This window comes from Carassius carassius, chromosome 13 (genome assembly GCF_963082965.1).
Source record: "Carassius carassius chromosome 13, fCarCar2.1, whole genome shotgun sequence".
Classification (NCBI taxonomy): Eukaryota; Metazoa; Chordata; class Actinopteri; order Cypriniformes; family Cyprinidae; genus Carassius; species Carassius carassius.
Genome location: NC_081767.1, coordinates 9,278,922 through 9,302,209, shown reverse-complemented (window position 1 = coordinate 9,302,209; position 23,288 = coordinate 9,278,922). Strand labels below are relative to the sequence as shown.

The window sequence follows — 23,288 nt, the reverse complement described above, 5'->3', positions numbered from 1 at the left end:
AAACAAAACCAAGAAAACCAAAATTAAGATATAAGAGAGAAAAGAGATATAAAGATTATTTACCGCCCCCTACAGACTGGGAGACAAAACAACAACAGAGGAGGAAAGCAATTCACTGACAGTTAAACTGATTTTTTTTGGTTAGTTGGTTGAGAAAGAATAATAAAGTTTTATCTGCTTCATCAAAAACGAGGACAAAATGATATACACCATATGTAAATGAATGTTACATACAGATATATCCATATGATGCTGTACAGGTCTATTGCAAAAGACAGGTGCAAATGCTTCTATTTTCTTTTGGATTTTCTAGTCATACTCAAAAAAAAATCCACTGAATTTCATTCTTCTAGGTAGCCAGTGGTGTTATTTTATTCTAATGTGTAAGAACATTTACTTCTCATGTGATTTGTGGCTTATCTAGAACTAGATTGTGTTCTATTGCTGACTGCACTGAGAGAAGATATTGCCTTCTGGAGGGAATTATTCCGCAGAAATACTGTCTGAGTTGCAGACTAAATCTTATTTATGAAGAGCTAAAGCATTAGGATCTGTGTTAGTATGCCCGGTCCAAGTATTTAGTAGATAGTCTAACTGTCACATGTGAAGCTGGACGTGTGGTTCCTACAGGCTTCCGTAGATTCTCTTGATGACGTCACCGTCCTCCTTCTCAAGGATGCCTTTGTCGATGTATGCGTCCACCTGCTGGTCCATGACGTCCCTCAGCTTAGAGAGGTCATAGTCTTAACAAACCAAGAGAAGATACAGGAACTGATCAGTACTGAAATGTAATAGTAATTTCTGAATTTAAATCAATTTTACACCACTTTTTTTTTCTTTTATCTAGTGATATTAAATAAAAAGTAGCAATAAGTATTATAATAATGAAATTATTTAAGTAATATTACAGTTATATACAGTTATATCACGCTTAAAAAATAAATAAAAATAATTTAACAGAGAGAAATTATTTAAACGAAATGTGTTAGTTGTTTTAAATAACTAAAATTATTCTATAAAAATTACAAAAAAAAAAAAAAGATTTGATAAATCTATAAAGGAGTTTATATAAAACTACAATATAGAACAAATAAATAGATAAATAATTGTGCTACAGTATTTCCCCCTTAAAAAATTATGGTTTGATCTTTCAAATGTCATTTTTAACAGAGAGACATCACAAAAAAAATATACATTTTTTCCTGATCTTTTTTTATATGTGTGCTTTAAATGTATATTTGCCTTATCAAGTTTAAAAGTTCAACTCTGCAGGACTCTTGTCTTGGAAATAAAAATATTGTTCTTTGTTTAAACTACAAAAATATTAACAGAATAATGTGGTGTGGTGTAAGTTTTAGTTCAGGTAACACTTTAGGTCTAAAAACCTAAATGTTAAGAGTTATATAAATCAGTATGCTGGTTAAAACAATGTGTTTCATGCTATATGGAAGGCTATAACCTAGAATCATTTTAACAAATGCCTGAAATGCGGGAGGCAAGCCACATGATGGCCTGATTATGTTTTCCTTCTAGAAATTATGTTCTTATTATAAGTGGATGTCAAAGATCACCCATAAATGCCCGTTAGTGTATGATCTTCTTGCTTCTCACAAAGAGATTATACATATTGACTGCTTCTCACAGAGTGTGTGTGTGTGTGAAAGTGTTTTGGGTACATTTTGTGGGTTGAAATAAAAAATGCTGGCTATCAGCAAAGTATGTGTTGGTGCATGTTTTTTTTTTTTTTTGCTTGGGCTCTGGCAAAATGTATAGACCAGTGGATTATTCCTGAACATTGACCATTACAACAGAATAAGACTGGACAGTAAGTCCAAAATATTAAGCGGCACAACTATTTTCAACATTGTCAATAATAATAATCATATTTCTTGAGCAGCAAACCAGCATATTAAAATCATTTGTGAAGGATCACTGAAGACTGGAGTAATGGCTGATGTAATTTCAGCACCAAATCTTAGCGCTTCTATATTTTGAATTTAGTTGTTCTGTTTAATGTAAGATATATTTGGGTTCTGGGTTAAAAATGAATGATATAGACACATTTCCAGCTCAAATAACACATTAGAGCTTAAACAAAGCTTAGAGCTGTAAAGTTATGTTTTGCCTAGCTGACCTCTACTATAAATGAATCATTATAATTCCTTATCACTTTATAGTTTGAGTTTATCAGTTCAATGAACTGAACAAAATGCTCTGACACAGATTTTTTTGTGAGCAAAACATTCTTCCTCATTTCCCCCCCACATATGTCTATCTTCAAATTATTTTCCAGAATCCCATGCAATAAATAAATAAAATTAAATAATGTTTAAAATAACTTAATAAATAAACTGTTAACACATCATTGAATTCGATAGATAGATAGATAGATAGATAGATAGATAGATAGATAGATAGATAGATAGTTAGCTAGATAGATAGATAGATAGATAGATAGATAGATAGATAGATAGATAGATGCTTGTCCTCAAAGAGGAAATTCATTTTTACAGTTGTTTATTTTGCTATATTTATTCTTATCAAAACAAAAACAATTACAGTACTGAATATTGTCCTAAAATAAGCTTATGCGAAATATTTTCTTCTATCCTTTGTGATGAATATGACCTGGACACGATTCACTCATCTAGACGATAACAGGCTGCCTCTAATGAGTCTCTTTTGAATATGAATAATAAAACAAGAGTTCTCATCTGAAAACACACTCTCATTTTCTGAGCTGAGCAGATGATGCCTGAAGAACACACAGTCTCAGTCTCATGCTGGCAGGTGTACAGAGAGGAACACACAGATCTTTTATCAGAAACGCAGCAGACTTGCACTGCTGTATCAGCCAAACTCATCAAACCGAAGCTTATTAATGAGCGCTCTCACCCACGCTTACTTTAATAGGAAATTAAGAGTCTTGAATTTGACTGTTCTTCTCCATGTTTTCATGAAACTCTGTGTAACCTTGGGTAAGGGATAAACACTTTGACAGCTGGAGTTTACTAGCAGTATAGGATGGTATACTTGTGTCACCTGTCATTTCCAAAATCTAGCAGCAACCTTGTCAATTCATTTGGAGCACATATTCTGTAAAATGGGTGTTCATTTATTGTGGCAACATGCATAGATCTACATATAATTTAGCATCTTTAAACTGTGTCATGCATATGATGCTGACCTATGTAAACACTAATGTGACCACTAATCACCATGTAGAAATTGATGCGCTAATGCAGTTTAATTAAAACCACCTATAATAAAAGGCAGAGCACACATCTTGCTGGCTTCATCCTGATTAGAGCTCATAATCCATTCCAGTTCACCAGCAGTAAAATAACAGAGTCACGACTGAAAGGAAACGGGTGTGCTGCTTTATTTTTGATGAACATTTACCTTCTTTGTTGCTTTCCTTGTTGTGTTTTTTCAGCCATTCAATGTTCTTTCTGATTGCCTCCAGATAACTCTCAGACTTCCCAGGATGACCTGTCAGACAATAATATTATTATTAGTAGTATTATTATTGGGCTCCAGCATCTCTAAGACCCTATAGCACAATTAGTTTGGAGAATGTACAGTAGTATTATTATACTATATTTTTGTTTAAACACATTTCTATATATATTTCGTCATCTTCTTAATTGTTTTCTACTTTGTCTTCTACTTTAATAGATTTTTTTAAATAGATTGTTTGTTTAAATCTATCTATTTGTATTTCTTCTTTTTTTGTATATTATTATTATTATTATGCTCCATCATCCGCACAACCTTATATACAGTAGGACAAGCAGTTTGGAGAATGGATGGATGTATAGTTGGATTTTCTTTTCTTTCTCTTCTTCTTCTTATTGAATAAAAAATACTAATAATAGTTTATATATACAGTACACACACACACACACACACACACACACACACACACACACACACACACACACACACACACACACACACCTTGTATGCAATGCTCACTATTTAGCAAAAGTTGAATTATAATTTTTTTTTAGATTAGGAAGTGTTCTTTTTTTCAGCCATTAATACCAAGCTGTACATAACTGGTGTTATGAGCGTTGCTATAGTAACAAATAATTTCCGTAAGTGCGTAAGTTCTGAATTGTCATCTCATAACTGTGGCAATTCAAACATGAAAGCAGCATTAATGTATAATGGGTGTGTTCTAAATACTTCTTGGGTAATAATCGACAGTGATTATAACAGCTTTTAACAGTAATGTTCAGTGCTTTTCAAAGAAGCAATAAAAGTCTCCCTGAACAGGGCCTGGTGATTTGATTTATTCCATTGTTTGGTGAGTGTGATGTGTTACGGCTGCTGCAGAGGCTCTCTATGGGACTGACTCTCTCTTACACTACACTGCAGTCTGACTGCATGTTTCAGATTAGTGATGATTTCTGTATTTGATACAGGCTTATCAGTGTATCTACCTACACTCAGTTAAACGGCTCAATTACACCAGCAGAAACCATAAACGTGAAGAAGATTCAGGATCCTTGTATTACTCACTGATTTCAGCAGCACTCTGGATGTCTTTGGTCGAGTCTTTCAGAGACTCATGCTCCTTCTGCATTTTGGCAGCTTCTGTTTTGGTGTTGTCATCATCCTCCAATGCCTTTCCTGGAACGAGGGAGCAATGATGAGGAAAAAACAGTATAGTGATGCCAAAGTCTTCCTGAGCAGAATCTGCAGTGTTAATGTGTGGTGGGTCTGGGTTACCTGTAGGGGGTGTAATGCTGAGAGGAACCAGAGACTTGCCCAGCTTGTTTTTGGTCTGCTGGGCAATCATTGCATCCAGATTTTCTGTTTGAAAAACATAATATTTATAAACACACTGATGATGATGTAAGCATTAGAAGCCTTTGGGAGACTATTTTTCTGTTAACACTATACAATAAGGTCCCATTAGTATAAATTTGCTACAGTATTTATTGATTGTTAGTTTAAGACACAGCTGTTCAGTATTAGTTCAGTGATGTATTAGACAGATTGCCAATGTTCTCTATGGTCACCTAGAAACGAAGCCCAGGTCTATTCAATCATTAGAAAAAATAGTTTTAACTAAAGAAAGTTTTGATTTTAATATTAGTAATTGTTGAAATTAATATTAACATTAGATTAGATTAACAAATCATTTAAAATATTTAAATTGTAGTTAATACTAACAAATGTTAACAAATGAAACCTTACTGTAAAGTATTATCAGCTTTATAATGTTAATTTACAATATTTAAGCTATTTAAAATGCAATAACCAATGACAAAAATAAGAAAATCATTCAGCGAAAACAGAGCAACATATTCCATTTTCAAAAACTCCCCTTTCTCCATAAATTATAAGTTATAAATTTAATATTAGACGTAATATATTATATATATAGGCCTATATAGTATGTCACTAATTTGGATTATTTTTTTTCATGACCACATTCTAATTTTTATTTTTATTCATTTATTTAAAATGAAAGGCTACAGTAATATCTTCGCTTTCTGAGGTCAAAGTGTCCCATTACAATGACTCTTGTATTTCTTTCTTTCTTTCTTTTTTTTTACTGATCAGAATTATCTTTGACAACATAAAGCTTTCTCCAGCACCCCATATATAAATGTGGATGCACCCTGTACTCATTATCCGTTGTGTACACACTTTTGTGTCTTGGAGCTGTTTGCCAATGACAAAAGCACATATTAGGGCAGAATGATAAGCGCTTCATCTCATGTTTAAACCACAGCGGATAAATAACCAGCTGTTCCTGGCAACACACCCTGCCATTCCATTTAATCTTTACAGCTCTGTCATCATGTTGCACAGGTTTCCAGAGTAACCCCATTATTACACAGTAGAGAATTCCAAATTGTTATCTGTGTTCTATCATAAAGCCCGTGACCATCTCGTTAGAGAAACAGACAGAATTAATTACACGGAATGAAAGAGAGAGGCAACAAAGGAGAGAACGCTGGATGAATGAAGCAGGAAGCTGTTTGCTTGAGCAGATGTCTTGAACATATATGGGCATTAGACGGACATGGCTCATGTCCCTGTAAAATAGCACTGATCAGTGATGATTAGTGACACAAAGTTAAAAGGGTTTTGATAATTGCAAAGTTAAAGAAATATAAACAAAAATTTTGTGAACATTATTTTTGTGCAAAATCCTTCTTTATTCACTAAGCACCTGCAACTAAGTTTAACCAGACATTTGCATTCACTTTTGCTTTTGTAGCATGGGAATGCAAAAATGATTTTACTTTGATCTCTTATTTACTGCTGTAGGACTTTATGCTGTAGTTCTCTTCAGTTCATTTAGGCTTTATTCACAAAACTTATTTGTGCTAAAAATAATATTGAACAATTATTAAAATTCAGCATTAAACTTCAAATCTTAAAAGCATGGTAAAAAAACAACAACTTAAGATAATATATTATTAATTAAATAAAAGTCCACTTAAGTGTACTTGAAGAAAGTACAGTTTCATGGCTATATTTTCCAAAAAATCCACTTTGTGTTAACATCTAATTAAAATGCTTTACTTTAAAATACATTTGAAGTCATCATGTTTTTCGTTATCTTTTGTTATGCTTTAATGTAGACTTATTTTGATGTGTTGTCTAAGATATTAAAGCATATGTAAAGTACTTAATTATAATTTTAACTGTAGTGTTACTCAATATAAAATTCATGTACTATATTTGAAGTACTATACTGCAATCCTTGTGCAAATGTGTAATACTTTTAAATTTTAATCATATTTCAAAGACAACAGAAGTAATTATGAAATTGCATGTAAAGATGTACTAAAGTTCTTGAATAGGTCCAAATAAAAATAATAATAACAGTAGCAATTAATATTCATGAGTAAAGCCTTCACCTTTACATCATGTCATAAACAGCCAAATACACACAGTGATTCTACCACCACTGTCCCCAGCACTTTCTAAAATAAAGTGATGTCCATGCTGTTATGTACATGGTGCAGACACTGATACTGCATCTGAAAAATTCTGCTTCAACTGTTCAGTCTCTTTCAGAGAGATTACCAAGATGATTGGAGGCTGGACTCCTTTATTTAAAGGAAACAATCAGTATAATCTTTATAATGTGACACAATAACCACCAATCAGAATAAATTTGCTGTTTAACACAAATAGATTTAAGCTATTTCCTGTGAATGTGCAATACTTCAGTTTCATTAGCCGCCATAGGGGAAGTCGTGGCCTAGTGGTTAGAGAGTTTGACTCCTGACCCTGACCTGTCGATTCGAGTCTCGGGCCGGCTATACCATGACTGAAGTGTCCTTGAGCAAGGCACCGAACCCCAAAAACTCCTCCCCGGGCGCCGCAGAATAAATGGCTGCCCACTGCTCCGGGTGTGTGTTCACGGTGTGTGTGTTCACTGCTCTGTGTGTGTGCACTTCGGATGGGTTAAATGCAGAGCATGAATTCTGAGTATGGGACACCGTACTTGGCTGAATGTCACGTCACGTCACAGATAAATAAATAGAAGAATAACGTGCAGTAAACACACATAGGCATAACTCGAATAATAAGTACAGTAAACATTGCAACTATTTGCACTACAAACTAGTGTGTTTTTGACACCAGAAACCTTGAACATTCAAATGAAAAATGGTCTTACCCAGATAAGACACTCCTTCTTCAGGTGTGATGCTTTCATATTTGACCATCATCTTCACAAAGTCAATCAAGGTCTTCATGATGGTGATCAGTGTTTCTCTCTCCTCTTTATCTCGCTCTGTAAAGCCAGAGAAGAAGGATGTGATAGATTAAGCAATGAGGCCAGATTTGAATCTGGATTAATGTGGTGTTTGCCAAATATAAGGGCAGCAGAAACCACAGGAAATGTGTTTAAACAGATGGTGATGTTTCTATAGACCTTATAGCTGAAGGAGCTGTGTTGTGCTATGAGGTGTGTTACATTATTGTTTGTGTGGCTTCTGTGTGTGTTGTGTTGTGTTGTACTATACTTATGTTACGATTTAAGCAGGTCAAAAATATCTGTAATTTAATAATTATTCTATTTTGTTTGAAAATTTTTTAAATCGTGTTACTAAATGTACTCGCAAGCATTTATGGTGATTTTAAATATTAAATATTATTTTCTGTTGAAAGTTGTCTATCATGTATTTGGTAACACTTCATTTAAAGGAGCAATTCTCACTATTAACAAGTTGCTTATCAGCATGGAATTTCCTAGCATTTTGGTTATTTATTATAACTTATAAAGCATATTATAATGTAATAGATCCCTTAATCCTACCCCAAGTATCAAATTAGGAGTTTATTGAGACAAAAGACATAGATAACAGTTGGTTTATAGTGAGAACTGGTTCCTAAACTAATGTGACCATGTATTCAAATATATTTGTTATTATGCACTTATAATGATTAAGATTTACTACATTTAAAACATTTTTACTTACTACTAATGTAATATAAATTTTCACACTACAGTTAAAATTATAATCAAGTGTGAAGTACACGTGGGCCTTTAAGAATCAGTCATGTAAGTTTACTCTCTTTAAGTACACTTAAATGGCCTTTTATTAAGTTTAGAGTTTATTATGCAAGTTATTTTACTTTTTAGATTTTAAGTACACTACAAGTGCACATTTGACCCAGTTAATTTCACTTATTTTTCACAAGGGTGGTTTGTGGTGAACAGTATCCTCTGCATGTTGTGCATTTATATCATGCTTTGTGTTTGATTATATTATGTTGTATAAGTGCGTTATGTTTTGTGTTGTATTGTTTGTTATATTGTGTGTGTTGTCTACCTGAGTCGAGACTCTTAAGGAGTCTGTAAAAGTTGGGGAAGAATTGAAGGTCCTGCAGTCCGTCTTCTGGATTCAGTTCGTTTCTGTCGTTCCCATCGCTCACGCCGTCCCATGAGTCTTCAGCCCTCACTATATCATCTCTGCTCTCCTCCTCCTGCTCTTCATCACCATTATTATCATTGCCACCATCCTCATCGTCATCACCTTTATCCTCATCATATCCTCTACTGGGCCTGTCTTCCTCATCCTGAAGAGAAGAATCCAATTTTTTGGAAACTGTGGATAAATATGCAGTTGGTAGGAGCAAACAAACACACAGTGACACAATCTTACCATACTGTTCTGTATATCCTTTTCTGCATTACCAGGGTAATCCATACTGAGGTCGCCAATTATGTTATCTTTGGCATTTTTGGTGATCAGATCCTGCAGGGCTTCAGCAACCTCGTACTCCAGCGTCTCTGCCTGACTGTCTGTGATCTGAAGGACAAACAAGAGAAAGCCTGCTAGAACAATCAATTCACAAAGGGATTATTATATGACTATCTATTCTCCATGCTATTTATGCTGGTTAAACTGGAATATATTTCCCTTGAGGAGTGAATACATTATGAATGATGTGTATTGCATGGCTCATCAATATCAGAATCACTGCGCACGCCACAATTTGAATCTCTTACTAGACCCAACTTGAGCAGTTTAGACACAATTCTGTCAAACACTCCCCGGTCATCCTCTTCGTAGATTTTGTTGGCGATTTTCTGGACGATGTCATGAGCTGTTAGCGGGGTCCCATCCAGCTGCCGAAAACTTTCAGGATCATCTGAAAAGGAACACATTAAAATACCGCACATCACTCCAATTAAACAAATATATCAAAACTGAATATCAAGGGCAGTTCACACCAAGGACGATAACATTAAGTATAAAGTTTTAATAATTGTTCTAATTGTATCAAAATAGGAATGTCCACACCACAACTATAATAATAATAATAATATCATATAAATAATATCATAACATATCATATATATTCATTTATTTTTTGGGCCACACTTGGAACCTTTGTGATCTTGAAATGTAACTTTTTGTTATTATAATTATTAATAATTATATTTTTATTTTTATTTTATTTATTTTTTTGCCAGGAATATAAGTGTAATACATATATATATATATACATATATATATATTTTTTTAGAATTTTGAGGGGATTTTATGATACTATGCAACATTTATAAAAATTTTATGAGCTATTTTTTTTTTCCACAGTCATTTTTGACCACAAAGGTACCAAGTGTTACTTTTTTATTTTTTGACACTTTAACATATGCAAATCATGTTCATGATTTTATTAACTTTTGTGTGTGTGTGTGTGTGTGTGTGTGTGTTCACATAGCTAATGTGACAAACCTCATCAAGTGCCATCCCTTTCCAATGGAGCCAAAAATCTGGTCAGTTCTGACCAAACTAAAGAAGCCCAAAAATTAATTGTTGATAAACTCTATGGATTGCAGGTAGCCTAAATATCCACCTCATCCAGCACTCTTTAGGTTGTCTTTTTCTTTGCCATAAGTTTATTTTCTAGTGAGTTGTACTTGAAATTACTTTATCAGAAAATTTACAAGCTCAAAGCTCTTAAAAAGCGAGAGGAGTAGAAGGAGAATGTGTGAAACAGAGATCTGAATGTTGGCGCTGAAATCTGCCAGCAATTATTGTCTGTCTGTTATAATTCCTGTAACCCAGTGAAAGCACACAAAAACAACTCCCTCTCTGTTATCTGCCATTATCTACCCAAGAGATCGACTTACACTGCCTTAATCGCTTCCAGTAAACTCACCATCTGCCTGAAATGTGACACTGATCAAATGTCTGACGCTTATTCTGACAGAAACAGAGTGAGAGGTCTTCGATAGTCTGAGTGCCTTTATGACATGACATTGTCATAAAAAAGACCTAAAGTAGTCATATTGTAAGTTCACAATTAAGTAACTATTTAATCACAAGTTAAATTGAGCTGCAGAAACTGCTTGTCCTTGGACAGCTGACACCGGACAGATGAATAAACACATGACTGCCCACATGTACACATCAGCAACACCTCTGTGTTCAGAAACACGTGTAGCACCTATGACTCTGCAGATCATTTGGAAGGATCCCAATGATAGAAACGAGCAGCGTGATCTTAATTTGCACAGCTCAATTTAGGATTTTCATGGTTTTGTGATTTCTCTTATGAATCACAAATCACAATAAGTCACAGTGCAATTGTGGCAATGCAAGGAGGTTGTTTGAAGGAAAACAACATATATGTAAAAAACGACATTTAACCCATGCAGCATGCATTATTAGTTAATATAGTAATTTCACATGCAAATACTGTTGGTTATCTAATCATAAAATAGGACATATGCTTAGAATGCACAACAAATGTTAGGGTTAATTGTAAGGGTCATAAAGTTAATCAATCAATCAATTAATCGATCATTTTGCTATTGTGCTATTATAAGGTTATAGGGTTTTTTATTGTGGGTGTTTAGTCTGACTGCCCTGTTGTAGGAGACTGTGGGGTTTAATGCTATAAAACATCCAGTATAGCCGCCTGTCGAGGGATAATCCTCTGATTCTCTCTCTCTCTCTCTCTCTCTCTCTCTCTCTCTCTCTCTCTCTCTAGCTCTACAAAATCCTTCTGATTAACCTATGGTGTCTGCCACCTGTTCCTGTATTTAGGATCACATATATGGAGTCATATATGGATGGATCAGTATGTTCAAAGTGGAAGGTAATTAGGCTTTTGACAGGTCACAACAAAAAAAATGGATGTTTTACTTTTTCTTGACAAGAAGACAAAAGCTATGCTCAAAATAGAATATTAACTGGTTAATTGGTTAGTCTGCATGAACCAGGTGTAAGAACCATTTCATTGTGAGATACTGTTTTCCACTGAGTGTGCTCTTTGACAATCAAAGAAAATCTGTGTGCAAACAACATAGTGTACACAGCGCACATCAGGGGTGAGGAGGGTGTTTAGGTGGGTGCGCCTAAATAAACCAGGGTGGGCAAAGTGTAGCGTATATGAAAACTACATATTAAATTGGCTACAGAAATTCAGCACAAAGGTTCAACACACAATGCTTCTAAAGCACTGATTAACATTAATTTCAACATTTACTAATACATTATTAAAATTAAAAGTTGTATTTGTCAACATTCAGTTGTATTTTTATTAACAAATGTTTAATAAAACAGAGATTAATAAATATTATAACAAATTGTTAATATTAACTAACGTTAACTAAAAGAAGTTTATTATAAAGCATCACCTCAGTCTGAGACAACTGGGCTTCGTAGATAATCTTATAATCAAGTATTTCTTGATTATAACACTAAGGACCACAGAAATGTGCGCGGCTGCAAATATGCAGATTGTTGTTAAGAACAGTATCTATCCACAAAGGACACATCTATCAAACACTGTACCTGTGCTAATGATGCTTTAAACACGCTTGGCTCACAAGTTTCCAATCTATAAATCCATCAAAGGCAGGTGGTCTGGTTTCATTTGAAGGTATCAAAGGTAGGTGGGCCCAGGAGGGCAAGTAGCTTCGCCACCGGTGCACATTCTACATACTACTACAGTATGCTATTCTGAATAAGTCTTTGTTAGCATATTAATTGTAGGTTTTACCTTGGTATTTGTAGTCCATCCCATTCTTAGTAGAGTCATAGTCATCAACCAGTCTTCTGTTTTTGGTACTGTCAGCCTCATCAGTACCGTATCGCTCATCCACAGAATCTGAGATAGGAGTCTCATTGTTTGACTCTTTGGACTTCTCAGCCAGAGACTTAAGGAAAGTGATATCATCATCCTCAGCGTCTGACTCTGCCTCAGCTGGTGGCGTTGGCTTGGGTTCTGCACGGATGAACAGCAAACATTTGTGAGCTATTGATCACTGTGTAGCGCTATGTCAGCATAAGATTATACCTCACCTGTCCTCCTGATGCTATCAGCTTCTGCAATCTGTTGGGGAAAAAATAAAATAAAATAAAAACACAGTCTTGACTTTTGCTTGATTTTTAATTTAAATTTATTTGAACTTAATACATAAAACATCGTCTATACACAGTCAGAAACAAGGGTACAAAAGTGGTCACTGGGGAGGTATCCTTTCAAAATGTACACTAAAATTAGTACCTTAATGGTACATATTTGTACCTTTTAAAAAGGTACTGCCCCAGTTACAGCTCTTGTACCTTTTTTTCTGAGCGTGTAGTCTTGTTTTCTAGTAAACAAATGGAGGTATGAAGTATATTAATCTGTCTTTGACAGAACATAGTGATTAACAAGAAGTTCATATTTCTGAAATCACACCTGCTGTTCTAATGGCTTCTCCTCAGTCAGCTCACGGTTATGCATGCTTTTATCTGGACCAGGAAAGAAACACGCATACACATACACACATTCAATAAAAGCAAAGATCACTGATGGCAGATCAGTAATTGCTGTCCCTCAAGAGACACTTCACCCAAAAACAGAATTTATTTTTGTGTTCCACAGAAGAAAGAAAGTCATACCATTTAGAACAGTATGAGACTGAGTAAATGATTACAGAATTTTTATTTTTGGGTGAACTATCCCTTTAATACACTCACACCGGATGACAAAAACACTATGACAAAAAAACAAGTATCAGTACAGTATCAGGCTCAGATTACTATTGGTGGGTTTTTACATTGTAACTATAATGTAAAGACATTGTAACAACATAAATGCAATTTTGGATAATGCACATCACGGTATATGATTATAATTAGTAATTTTACTAGAATTTTAAAGGAACCAAGACACTGTACATTACACAAGGTCATTAATATGTACTTTCTTCACTCTGTCTATGGTTGTTCAGATCTTTGATGCATTTAGTTGCTGTCCAAACTGTCCAAGAGAAGCTGCCACCAAATAATCTGATTACAGGACAAAAGATTACAGGCCTTTGAAAACTGGGGCAAGAGCTTCCTATACAATAAATGATGAAAACATCATCAACAACAACAACATAATAATCTACGAGGCCTATATGAAGCTTTATTTAAAAACAAATTTTCACGTTGTGCTTTTTTGTTGTTGTTGCTCCATTCAATTAGCTTAATCTTCTAAACCAAATAATCCATATTTTAGAATATATTGGACCGATGTATTGGACTACAGGCTTTTTTGGCTATTCAGTAACTCACCGTCGGGTCCGGCAGGTGTGGGAAACGCGCTGATCTGCGATATTACAGCAAGGATAACCACAAACCCTACGCGTTGTGACGCCATTCTTTAGCTGGTGTCCGAACTGCCGTGGACTTTCGAGATTTTTTTTCTTTTTCTCTCTCTGTTGTCCTCTGTGAAGATAAAGGCGCCGTTGGGTTGGTTTCGTGGAGCGCGCTGGTGTTGGCTGGATGCCGCGTGCTCTCAGCGCCTCTCCTCTATAATCGCTGAGGCTTTAGTTCTGCGGGAGCTGTTGAGTCCCTGCAGTGCTGAAACCAGGTCGCTGGCTATATTTAACAGTGGATAAGCTGATGGGAGCTCCTTGTGTATAACGGGCCCTGATTCCTGCAGCTCATGGATGGATGGAGGAGGAGGAGGACGGCACGGTCATATCCGCCAATGTGCGTCAGTCTGAAGCACCTGCGTCACACACGCATCTCGCATTCATTCATGATGCGGGGCAGTAAACGACCGATGAGCGCAATAAAGAGCAGATAAGAGACAAGACAACACTCTGAAGAGAACCGAGTTTTGTCATTGCAGGCTGAAATGCAAATTAAAGGTTTGACTTGTTTTGGTAATCCATTATGCTTTGAGGTACACATGCGTCGGTTGGGATGGATGGATAGATGGATAGATAGATAGATAGATAGATAGATAGATAGATAGATAGATAGATAGATAGATTCAAGATTTTAGATTCAATAAATTATTTGTAAAATACATGATAATGTATTTAATGTATTTAATGTATTGTAATAAAATACAAAACTTTACCTCCATAAGAATGTGACATGCTAACCTCACTTGACATTTATGGACGAAAACACCCCAACCTCCTACAAAACTGTTTACAGATCAGTATACTCAGTTGTTAACCCACAAACTGTTAGAAAAATATGATTAGAATTTTTGTTTCAAGGACAGAATTGACTGAAATGATTCCAATTTAAGAACGTCTTAAACTAGAGAGCATTTTATAAAAGCACTAGTAGACAGATTAAAAAGAAAATTGTTTGATTAGATGGAAACTTTTGATTAGATGATGACTTTTGATAAAAAACCTAGAGTTGTAAACCTTGTGACAAGGTCCCCGTGTTAATACAATAGAAATACTATTGCAATATGAATTAGATGAAATAATACAAAGAGAAAAAAAAATCTTATGATTAATTTCATTTTCCATTTCCATTACATTTCCGTTACATAAGTTGATGTACATGCTTATGTGACTTTATTGTGAAAATATAAAGATATATTAAATATGTTATACATATATAGACCAAATATCTGTTAAGCATCATTTAATATTACCGTCTTTGTTATTATTTGACATGATTTATGTAGATTATCTTGAGAGGTTGTGAGTTGCTTGTGGTGAATGTGTTCTGTGCAGGAGGAGTGTGTTAAACAGCTCATGATTGCCTCTGCAGGTCACATGCATCAGCTGCCTGTGTGAGTGCATACAGGCTGTCAGGTAACATGTGACCTCAAAACCTTTATTTTCAACCAATAATTTTTGCTTTATGTCATCTGACCATTTAGGGTAAATTTGTCTTTGACCAGTAAAGCTGTTTGCTTGGTACATTGAGGGAATGACAGGGTTTGTGGGTACTGTTTCTAATTAATTTCACCCACCACAATCATGTCAAAGCAGATTTTCATTGATCTTGGAGCAGTAAGGTTTTATAAAGTATACAATGTTCCATATACATTCATAATATTAATTTATGCTAATCAAGGTATCAGCTTTTAAGTGTATATGCTGATATGCTTCTTTCCATGTATGTTTGGAGCAGACAGGTCTATCTCTGTGTGAAAGTGGGACAGAGGTCAATCAGTTCTTCTATGAGTCTGAACACAACAGGCTCTTTGTTCAGATTCTTAATTAGCGCTGCTCCACATGTTGTGCACTGCATCAGTCTCTCAGACTGTGACACGCATGCATCAGTTTCTGCATCATTAGGAAGACCAGGCTTTTTTTGTTAAAGTAATGCAGCTTCTAATCATTAAAGCCTGTGAGTTTAGAATGAAAAGAAGCATCACTGATAAAACAAAACACAAGGGTATTCACAAATATGCCAGCACAATATTTTTTTGTATAATCTAATATACAAAAAATATATATATTATCTTGTGTATAAAACTGCTAGTAAATTTCACAAGTAGTTACAAAGAAAAATAAGGGATTTTTAATGTGTTTATTATTATGTCCAATAGAGGTCACTAATGTTTTATTTCTCTATGCGAATGGAGGGTGATTAAAAAGAGGTGGATGTTCTAACCCAGGGATTATGACACATCATACATTTTTGCATCTATGATTCCTTGTTGCAATACCTGAAGTGCTCTTGAGGAAGCTTCAAACTGATGGGAAAAGAAAAAAGTGACCTTAATGTGAAATTTATCTTGGCAATTATCTTGGTGTTAGGAAACTCTGGAAAACATAGCTTGTACAAATTAGATGTGTCCTAGGATTAGAAGACAGGACCACAAATTGAACAGACTGTACTTCAACATCCGCTGAACTGAAACGGTGTACGCTATTCTGTGTCTGCCGCAACACAAGGATACGTTTACTATGTGTATTTACAGTTTGATTTAAATGAAAACAGTGCATCCATGCAGCACGGCTGACACAGAAGAGCGTAATCAGTTTGAGTTCAGCGGATGTTCTCCAAAATGGTGCTACAGTGATGCGGAGAGACACAGAGGAGAGAAATCGTTGAATAAAGTCATTATTTTTGTTTTCTTCATGTACAAAATGTATTCTTGTCACTTCATAAAATTCAGATTGAACCACTCATGGCAGATGAATTCTGACGATATCTTTAATGCTTTTCTGGACCTTGATAGTGCAATTTACTTGGCAGTCAATAGGACAGTCACAAGCCTCCTGGTTTTCATCCGAAATATCTTAAATTGTGTTCCCGAAGACAAACAAAGTTTTTATGGGTTTGGAACAACATGGGGGCAAGTATTTAATGACAAAATTTTCATTTTGGGGTGGAGTATCCCTATAAATACACAATTCATCATTCACTATTCTGCAAAAGGTATATAAAAAATACATATACATATAACATATAATATAATATGTTTTTTTTTGTGCCAATACATATAAAATAGTGTCTCTCCCGTTTCGTCACTGACACTTTGGGGAAACTTTGCAATGCCGCTTCAACCTGCCAAAAGGGAAGGAGTCGACCTCTATATAAGTCTGAGCACCATTTCATCAGAATTTTTCTCCTTAAGCGATGAAGATCATTTCCTCGCTGACTCTGCAAGGAGCTGAAGAAATAAGAAGGAAGTAGCCTGTTGCTCGCTGCAAAAAGAAGAGCCCCAGCAGTGAGGCAGCCTGCTTGGGCAGTGTGTTTTTCTAAGGCTGTGGAAACTCACCAAGACGTGGCGTGCCCCCTATGCGTCCTGTGTTAATCCCTGTACTTCCTCCGCTCTCACTACTATTGATGGCACTGAAGAAAGAGGTTATGGCAAGTTCCCCCCTCTGGAAGAGGCAGTTGCTGTGCATCTGTGCTCTCCATCTCCCTGGGATAGAAGGCCCATGCAGCTTATCCATCTAAGCCCTGCAGGACTATCTCAGCCCTTGCGAACAGGGCTTATTCAGTGACTGGCCAGGCTCCCCTCAGCGCTTCATATGATGGCAGTGCTTCAAGTTTTCCAGGCGAAACTTCTCTGCTCCATGGACGAGTCCAGCCAGGGTTCTGAGGCCTTCGAAGAGGTGTGCACAGCAACTGACCTGGCTCTGCATGCCACTAAAGCCACTGCACAGGCGATCAGCAAGGCCATGACCAATTTGGTGGAGATCAGTGACACTGACAAGGTCGTCTTGCCAGTCTGTTTGCACTGTTTTCCCCTGCTGTGAATGGGTTTGCTGAGTGGTTTACAGTAGCACAGAAGTCATGACAGCCATTGAGTCACTTCCTGCTAAAACAATCCAGTGCAGCAGCAAGTTTAAATCGCCAGAAGTCTCCATCCACCCTGCAGCCTGCCGAGACGGTGCCGCCTCAGACCCAGCTTTAGTTCGAGCCTCTGCTTCAGCAGCACCACCCGTACAGTGAAACTCTACACATTTCTGAAGCGTCAAGGTCCCTGCCCCAGAGAGACATTGGACCCTGAGCCTCAGAAGCCGTCTTGATCTATATGCAGAGAGGAAGAGGAGAGTGTCAGTTCACACAGAGGCCAGAACTCCATCAAAGAAAGCTTGTGTTTGCTCTCCATCCTAAAAACCATAGAATGAGGCTACTCACTTCAGTTCACTTGCAGTCCACCTTGTTTCAGAGGTGTTTTTCAAACTTCGGTACGGGACAACAATGCTCATGTTATCTGGTCCGAAGTGCAAACATAGCTTGCAACATGAGCCATGAAAATGATTGCTCTAGCAAACAATTAGTCAGGCTTTACAGCTGCTACTTCCTCATTACCAAGAATGATGGCGGGCTCAGACCTATTCTCGATCTCAGACATTTGAACCACTTGAATTCTGAATTGTCTGAATTGTGCTGGAGGCTGGTCGCTTCTTTCCATCCACAGAGTCCATTTGAAAACACTATTGATGCTGCTTACTATAATGGCTGGCGTGCGGTATGGTTGCAAGCCCAAGTAGACGAGAACGCGCATGACGTCACATTTTGTGAATTTTCACGCCAATTCGGGCCCGACTCCTCCACACACAATTGAGCCTACAGGCTGATAGAGGCAACCGTGGTGGACAGTCGAGGTGTCATTCTTTTTTTTACATCATGGTTGGCTCATACATGTACAAATGAAAACTCTATCTCAAAGATTTTTTTTTTGTAAAACCTCCACATAGCTCCTTTAAGTAAACTGTCATATTAGCAGAAGTCCTAAAAAATACTGCTCCGGGTAAACCATGACAGACACCAAAAGTTATATCTGATCAAATAAATATTATTAATCTTTAGCTTGAGTTAAACAAATCAATTGTGCTTTTTTTATTTTTTTTTTGTGCAAATTTTGCTATAAACTTAATTGTAACATAATAATTGCTGTTAACAGTGTTTATCGTGAGTTTGATTATGTCTTTGATTTTTCCATACATTTGTGCCATATGTACATGAACTGATAGTCACCACTGATAAGTTACTACTAAATATATTGTAGATACTTAATTTTCTTTAAAGTTACTTTGCAACGATTTGTATCGTGAAAAGCGCTATAGAAATAATTTTGAATTGAATTTTAATAAAATTTATTTACTTGAAGTGCGCACCAAACATACATTCCTATTAGAATATACACGTATCGGATCAGGACTCTTTTTGGCAGATACTCAATATTCAATGACTTGGATCAGATCGGAGGCAAAAAAAAAAAAAAAAAATTCCTGGGACATCCTTATTATGTAGTGCCCAGCCTGAATGGCTTGGGTCTCATTATTGCCTCTTGCTTATAGAAGCCCTCAGTATGGATGCTCCAGGGCTGGGCTCGCAGAGTGGCTTCGTTCTGCATAGCGTATAGCTCGGCACTATAGGATTTCTCTAACCAAAGCCCATTCCCTGCAAAGCATCAGTGACACAATGGTAGAGACCATTCGAAAGGGAATGCTTTGGTTAATAACGTAACCTCGGTTCCCTGAGATAAGGGAATGGGCTTTGTATAGGCTGCCGTGCTATAAGTCTGTGCGCGAATCAATGACTGTCACTTCAGTCAAAAGATTCTGATGAAATGACTCAGAGCTGATTATATTGAGGTTGGCTCCTCCCCTTTTGGCAGACTGAAGCAACAGTAATCCGTAAAGCTACATGAATGTGAACAAATCAGGCTTCAGTAACATAGTAAGCAAATTTCCCTGGTGCGGGCCCTGCAGAAGTGCGGATTGAGCGCACATAATGGCCGCCAAGGGGGCACTCACAAGCACCCTTCTGAACGCTAAAATGACAAATGGGACACCCTACGGTCTTTTGGACTTAACGGACATGCACATGTGACAGCCATTTTAAGTCCATAAGACCTCAAGTGCACATGAAGTGTTCCATTTGGGACAGGACCAAAGCTTCAGTGACACTAAACTCATTCTCTCAGGGAACCAAGGCTACATTAGTAACAGAAGCATTTTAGTGATTTTAATGAAAAACAATTGCTATCAAGGCCAATTCACTTTTTATATTTTTAAGAATATTTTAGAATATTTCTAGCTAATTACAGTCATATGGACATTTTTCACATTTCCGGGTTTCTCAGCAGCAGAAGTCGTCATAGTTTGGTAAACCCAATTGCACAAATAGCAAAAGAAAGACTCCATGATAGTGTTTTCATGACTTTGAGAGAGAAAAAAAGAAGAAGAAGAAGAAGAAGAAGAAAGAGAGAGAGAGAGAGAGAAACTGATAACATCTCGGTTACGTATGTAACCTTGGTTCCCTGAATAGGGAACGAGATGCTGCGGTGACGTCACCACGTATGGGAACCCCTTAGGTGTGACGAATGTCTGAAGCCCTATACCATCCCGCCAATCCTATTGGCCAAATAGCACGTGGCACCGCCCATGCATGCGTACGCATATATATACCTGGTGCCGCGCGCCATTTACCTCAGATTTCATGAGTGAAGAGAAGAAGAAAGCTATCAAGGTATGGCACGGCCAGAACCGCAGCATCTCGTTCCCTATTCAGGGAACCAAGGTTACATACGTAACCAAGATGTTCCCTTTCATAGGTCACTTCGATGCTGCGGTCACCACGTATGGGAACGCTATACCATAACGCCTGACGTACCTGATAGCTGGGATCCAAGGAAGCATCTGCTCAAGCGGAGAGAACCCGGTAGCCAGGAGCCATCCTCACATCCAGGCTGTAAGTCCTGATAAAAGTACTCGGTGAGGACCAGCCTGCCGTAGCACAAATATCATCCATAGAGGATCCACTGAAAAAGGCTTGAGAAGAAGCCACTGCTCTCATGGAATGGCCTTTAACTCCTTAGGGCGAAGCGAGCCCGCGCGCCTCATAGGCAAATAAAATAGCCTCCACCAGCCAATGGGACATGCGCTGTTTTGTGACTGCATGGCCCTTATTCTTATGTCCAAAACAGACAAACAGCTGGTCAGACTTACGCCAAGGGGCAGTACGATCCACATAAGTCTTTAATGCTCTCACAGGGCAAAGACTCAGATCCCCAGACTCCGCCACAGCAGGGGAAAAAGCCTCCAGGACCACCTGCTGAAAACGAAAGGGATTAGATGCGACCTTAGGAACATAATTAGGCCTAGGTCGCAACAACACTTTCACAGAGCCCGGTGCAAACTCCATGCACGAGGGTGAGACAGAGAGAGCCTGCAAATCCCCAACTCTTTTGAGGGAGGATAAAGCCATGAGAAGAAGTGTCTTCAGAGTCAGGATTTTATCTGATACAGTTTCCAGGGGCTCAAACGGATGCCCTGACAAACCAAGCAACACAATGGATAAATCCCATGCAGGAACTCGCACAGGGCGGAAAGGCCTCAGCCGTCGCGCACCCTGTATGAAGCGAGAAACCAGTGGATGACGACCCACTGAGACACCACCTATATACTCGTGGTAAGCTGAAATAGCTGCCACATAAACCTTCAGGGTGGCTGGTGTCACTCCATCCGAAAAACGGTCCTGAAGAAACTCCAGTACTGAAGCCACTGGGCAGTAAACTGGATCCACATTATGAGTTTTGCACCAAGTCATAAACAGTTTCCACTTGAAAGCATATAGGCGTCTCGTAGAAGCTGCCCTAGAGTTTAGTAAAGTCTCGGTGGTCTCAGCAGAAAGACCAGGACATATCAACTCACTCCGCTCAGAGGCCATGCCAAATCCGTCCTTGTGCTTGCGATAACAAATCCTGTCTGAGGGGAATCTCCCACGGAGAGCCCACTAACAGATTGATCAGATCCGCAAACCACGGCTGTGTGTGCCATCGCGGAGCCACCAGCAGCAGCTGTCCCACTCTGTCCCGCCGTATTCTGAATAATACTTCTGGGATCAGACGAACCGGGGGAAATGCATACAAACTGGTCCTGGGCCAGCTGTGAGCTAGCGCATCCAAACCCAGGGGTGATGGAGGGCATAGGGAGAACCATAGCGGGCAATGCGTAGTCGTGCTCGACGCGAATAAATCCACTTTCGCTTCCCTGAAAATCAGCCATAGGTGATTCACCGTCTGAGGGTGCAATCTCCATTCCCCCCGCTCCAAAGCCTGTCTGGATAGTAAATCCGCTCCGAAGTTCAGTCGTCCGGGGATGTGAACAGCCCGGATCGACAGAAATTGGTTTTGAGACCAGAGAAGAATACGTCTCGCCAGCCTGCACAGGGGGCGAGAACGCAATCCTCCCTGATGATTCAGATAAGACACGACCGCTGTGTTGTCCGTTCTGAGAATCACATGACGGCCAATCAGTAGACTCGAAAATTACCGGAGAGCCAGAAAGACCGCCAGTAATTCCAGTTTGTTTATGTGCCAGCTGCGTTGTGCCGCTGTCCACACTCCGTGGGCTGGGCGCCCCTGACAAACAGCCCCCCAACCGGTCAAAGACGCATCTGTCGTGACAGTCTCTCGGGAAGCACAAATCCCCAGCCGAAGCCCGGTGCGGAGAAATTCGGCTGACATCCATCGTTTTAACAACATCACACACCTCCGTGTCACCGAGATCGTTCGATGCGGAAGACAACGGGGTGAAATATTCCGTCATTTCGTCCACCACTGAAACGGGCGCATGTGAAGCAAACCCAGATGAATTACGGGAAGCGCCGCCGCCATTAGACCTAACAGTCTGAGGCACAATCTCACTGTTAGTGTGACCCGCTCTGAAGTGCTGTACGCATGATGCAATCGACTAAGCGCGCGGGAGAGAAAGCTTTGCTGTCATCGCGTGAGAGTCCAATTCTATTCCCAGAAAGGTAATCCGTTGAGAGGGGATTAACACACTTTTCTGGAAATTCGTGCGTAAGCCCAGGCTCTGTAAATGATTCAGCACAAAGTCCCGATGAGAGTGTGCTTGAGTCTGCGATTGCGCTAACACCAGCCAATCGTCCGAATAGTTCAACACACGGACGCCCCGGAGCCGCAACGGGGCCAGAGCTGCGTCCATGCATTTTGAGAAAGTACGGGGAGCTAGCGCTAAGCCAAAGGGAAGAACACGGTACTGATACGCTTTGCCCTCTAAAGCGAATCTGAGGAACTTCCTGTGTCTCTTGATGATCTGAATATGAAAGTACGCATCC

At 38.2% G+C, this 23,288-nt stretch overlaps 2 protein-coding genes across 2 annotated transcripts in view; one reads left to right on the top strand and one right to left on the bottom strand.

Annotated features, from left to right (window-relative positions):
• Positions 1 to 310: 310 nt before the first annotated feature.
• LOC132155943 (secretogranin-3-like) lies at positions 311 to 14,447 on the bottom strand. The gene is made up of 12 exons (XM_059564730.1): positions 14,049 to 14,447; positions 13,186 to 13,238; positions 12,804 to 12,834; positions 12,502 to 12,726; positions 9,494 to 9,636; positions 9,147 to 9,293; positions 8,814 to 9,060; positions 7,655 to 7,771; positions 4,738 to 4,821; positions 4,528 to 4,638; positions 3,403 to 3,492; positions 311 to 743 (listed from the first exon to the last, which is right to left on the bottom strand). The coding sequence occupies exons 1-12, from the start codon at positions 14,131 to 14,133 to the stop codon at positions 625 to 627; spliced, it is 1,452 nt and encodes a 483-aa protein (XP_059420713.1). The 5' UTR covers positions 14,134 to 14,447; the 3' UTR covers positions 311 to 624.
• Positions 14,448 to 14,608: 161 nt separating this feature from the next.
• LOC132155944 (long-chain specific acyl-CoA dehydrogenase, mitochondrial-like) overlaps positions 14,609 to 23,288 on the top strand; it is a 29,757-nt gene continuing 21,077 nt past the window's right edge. Inside the window, exon 1 of the mRNA XM_059564731.1 lies at positions 14,609 to 14,629. The gene's annotated coding sequence lies outside the window, so the exon portion shown is untranslated. The remainder of the gene's footprint in view (positions 14,630 to 23,288) is intronic.

Coding starts and splice junctions, on each gene's coding strand:
- LOC132155943 (XM_059564730.1), bottom strand. CDS start 14,133: ATGGCGTCACAACGCGTAGGGTTTGTGGTTATCCTTGCTGTAATATCG. Junction 13,239..14,048: donor CACACCTGCCGGACCCGACG/GTGAGTTACTGA, acceptor TTCCTGGTCCAG/ATAAAAGCATGCATAACCGT. Junction 3,493..4,527: donor CCAGAGTGCTGCTGAAATCA/GTGAGTAATACA, acceptor ATTGTCTGACAG/GTCATCCTGGGAAGTCTGAG.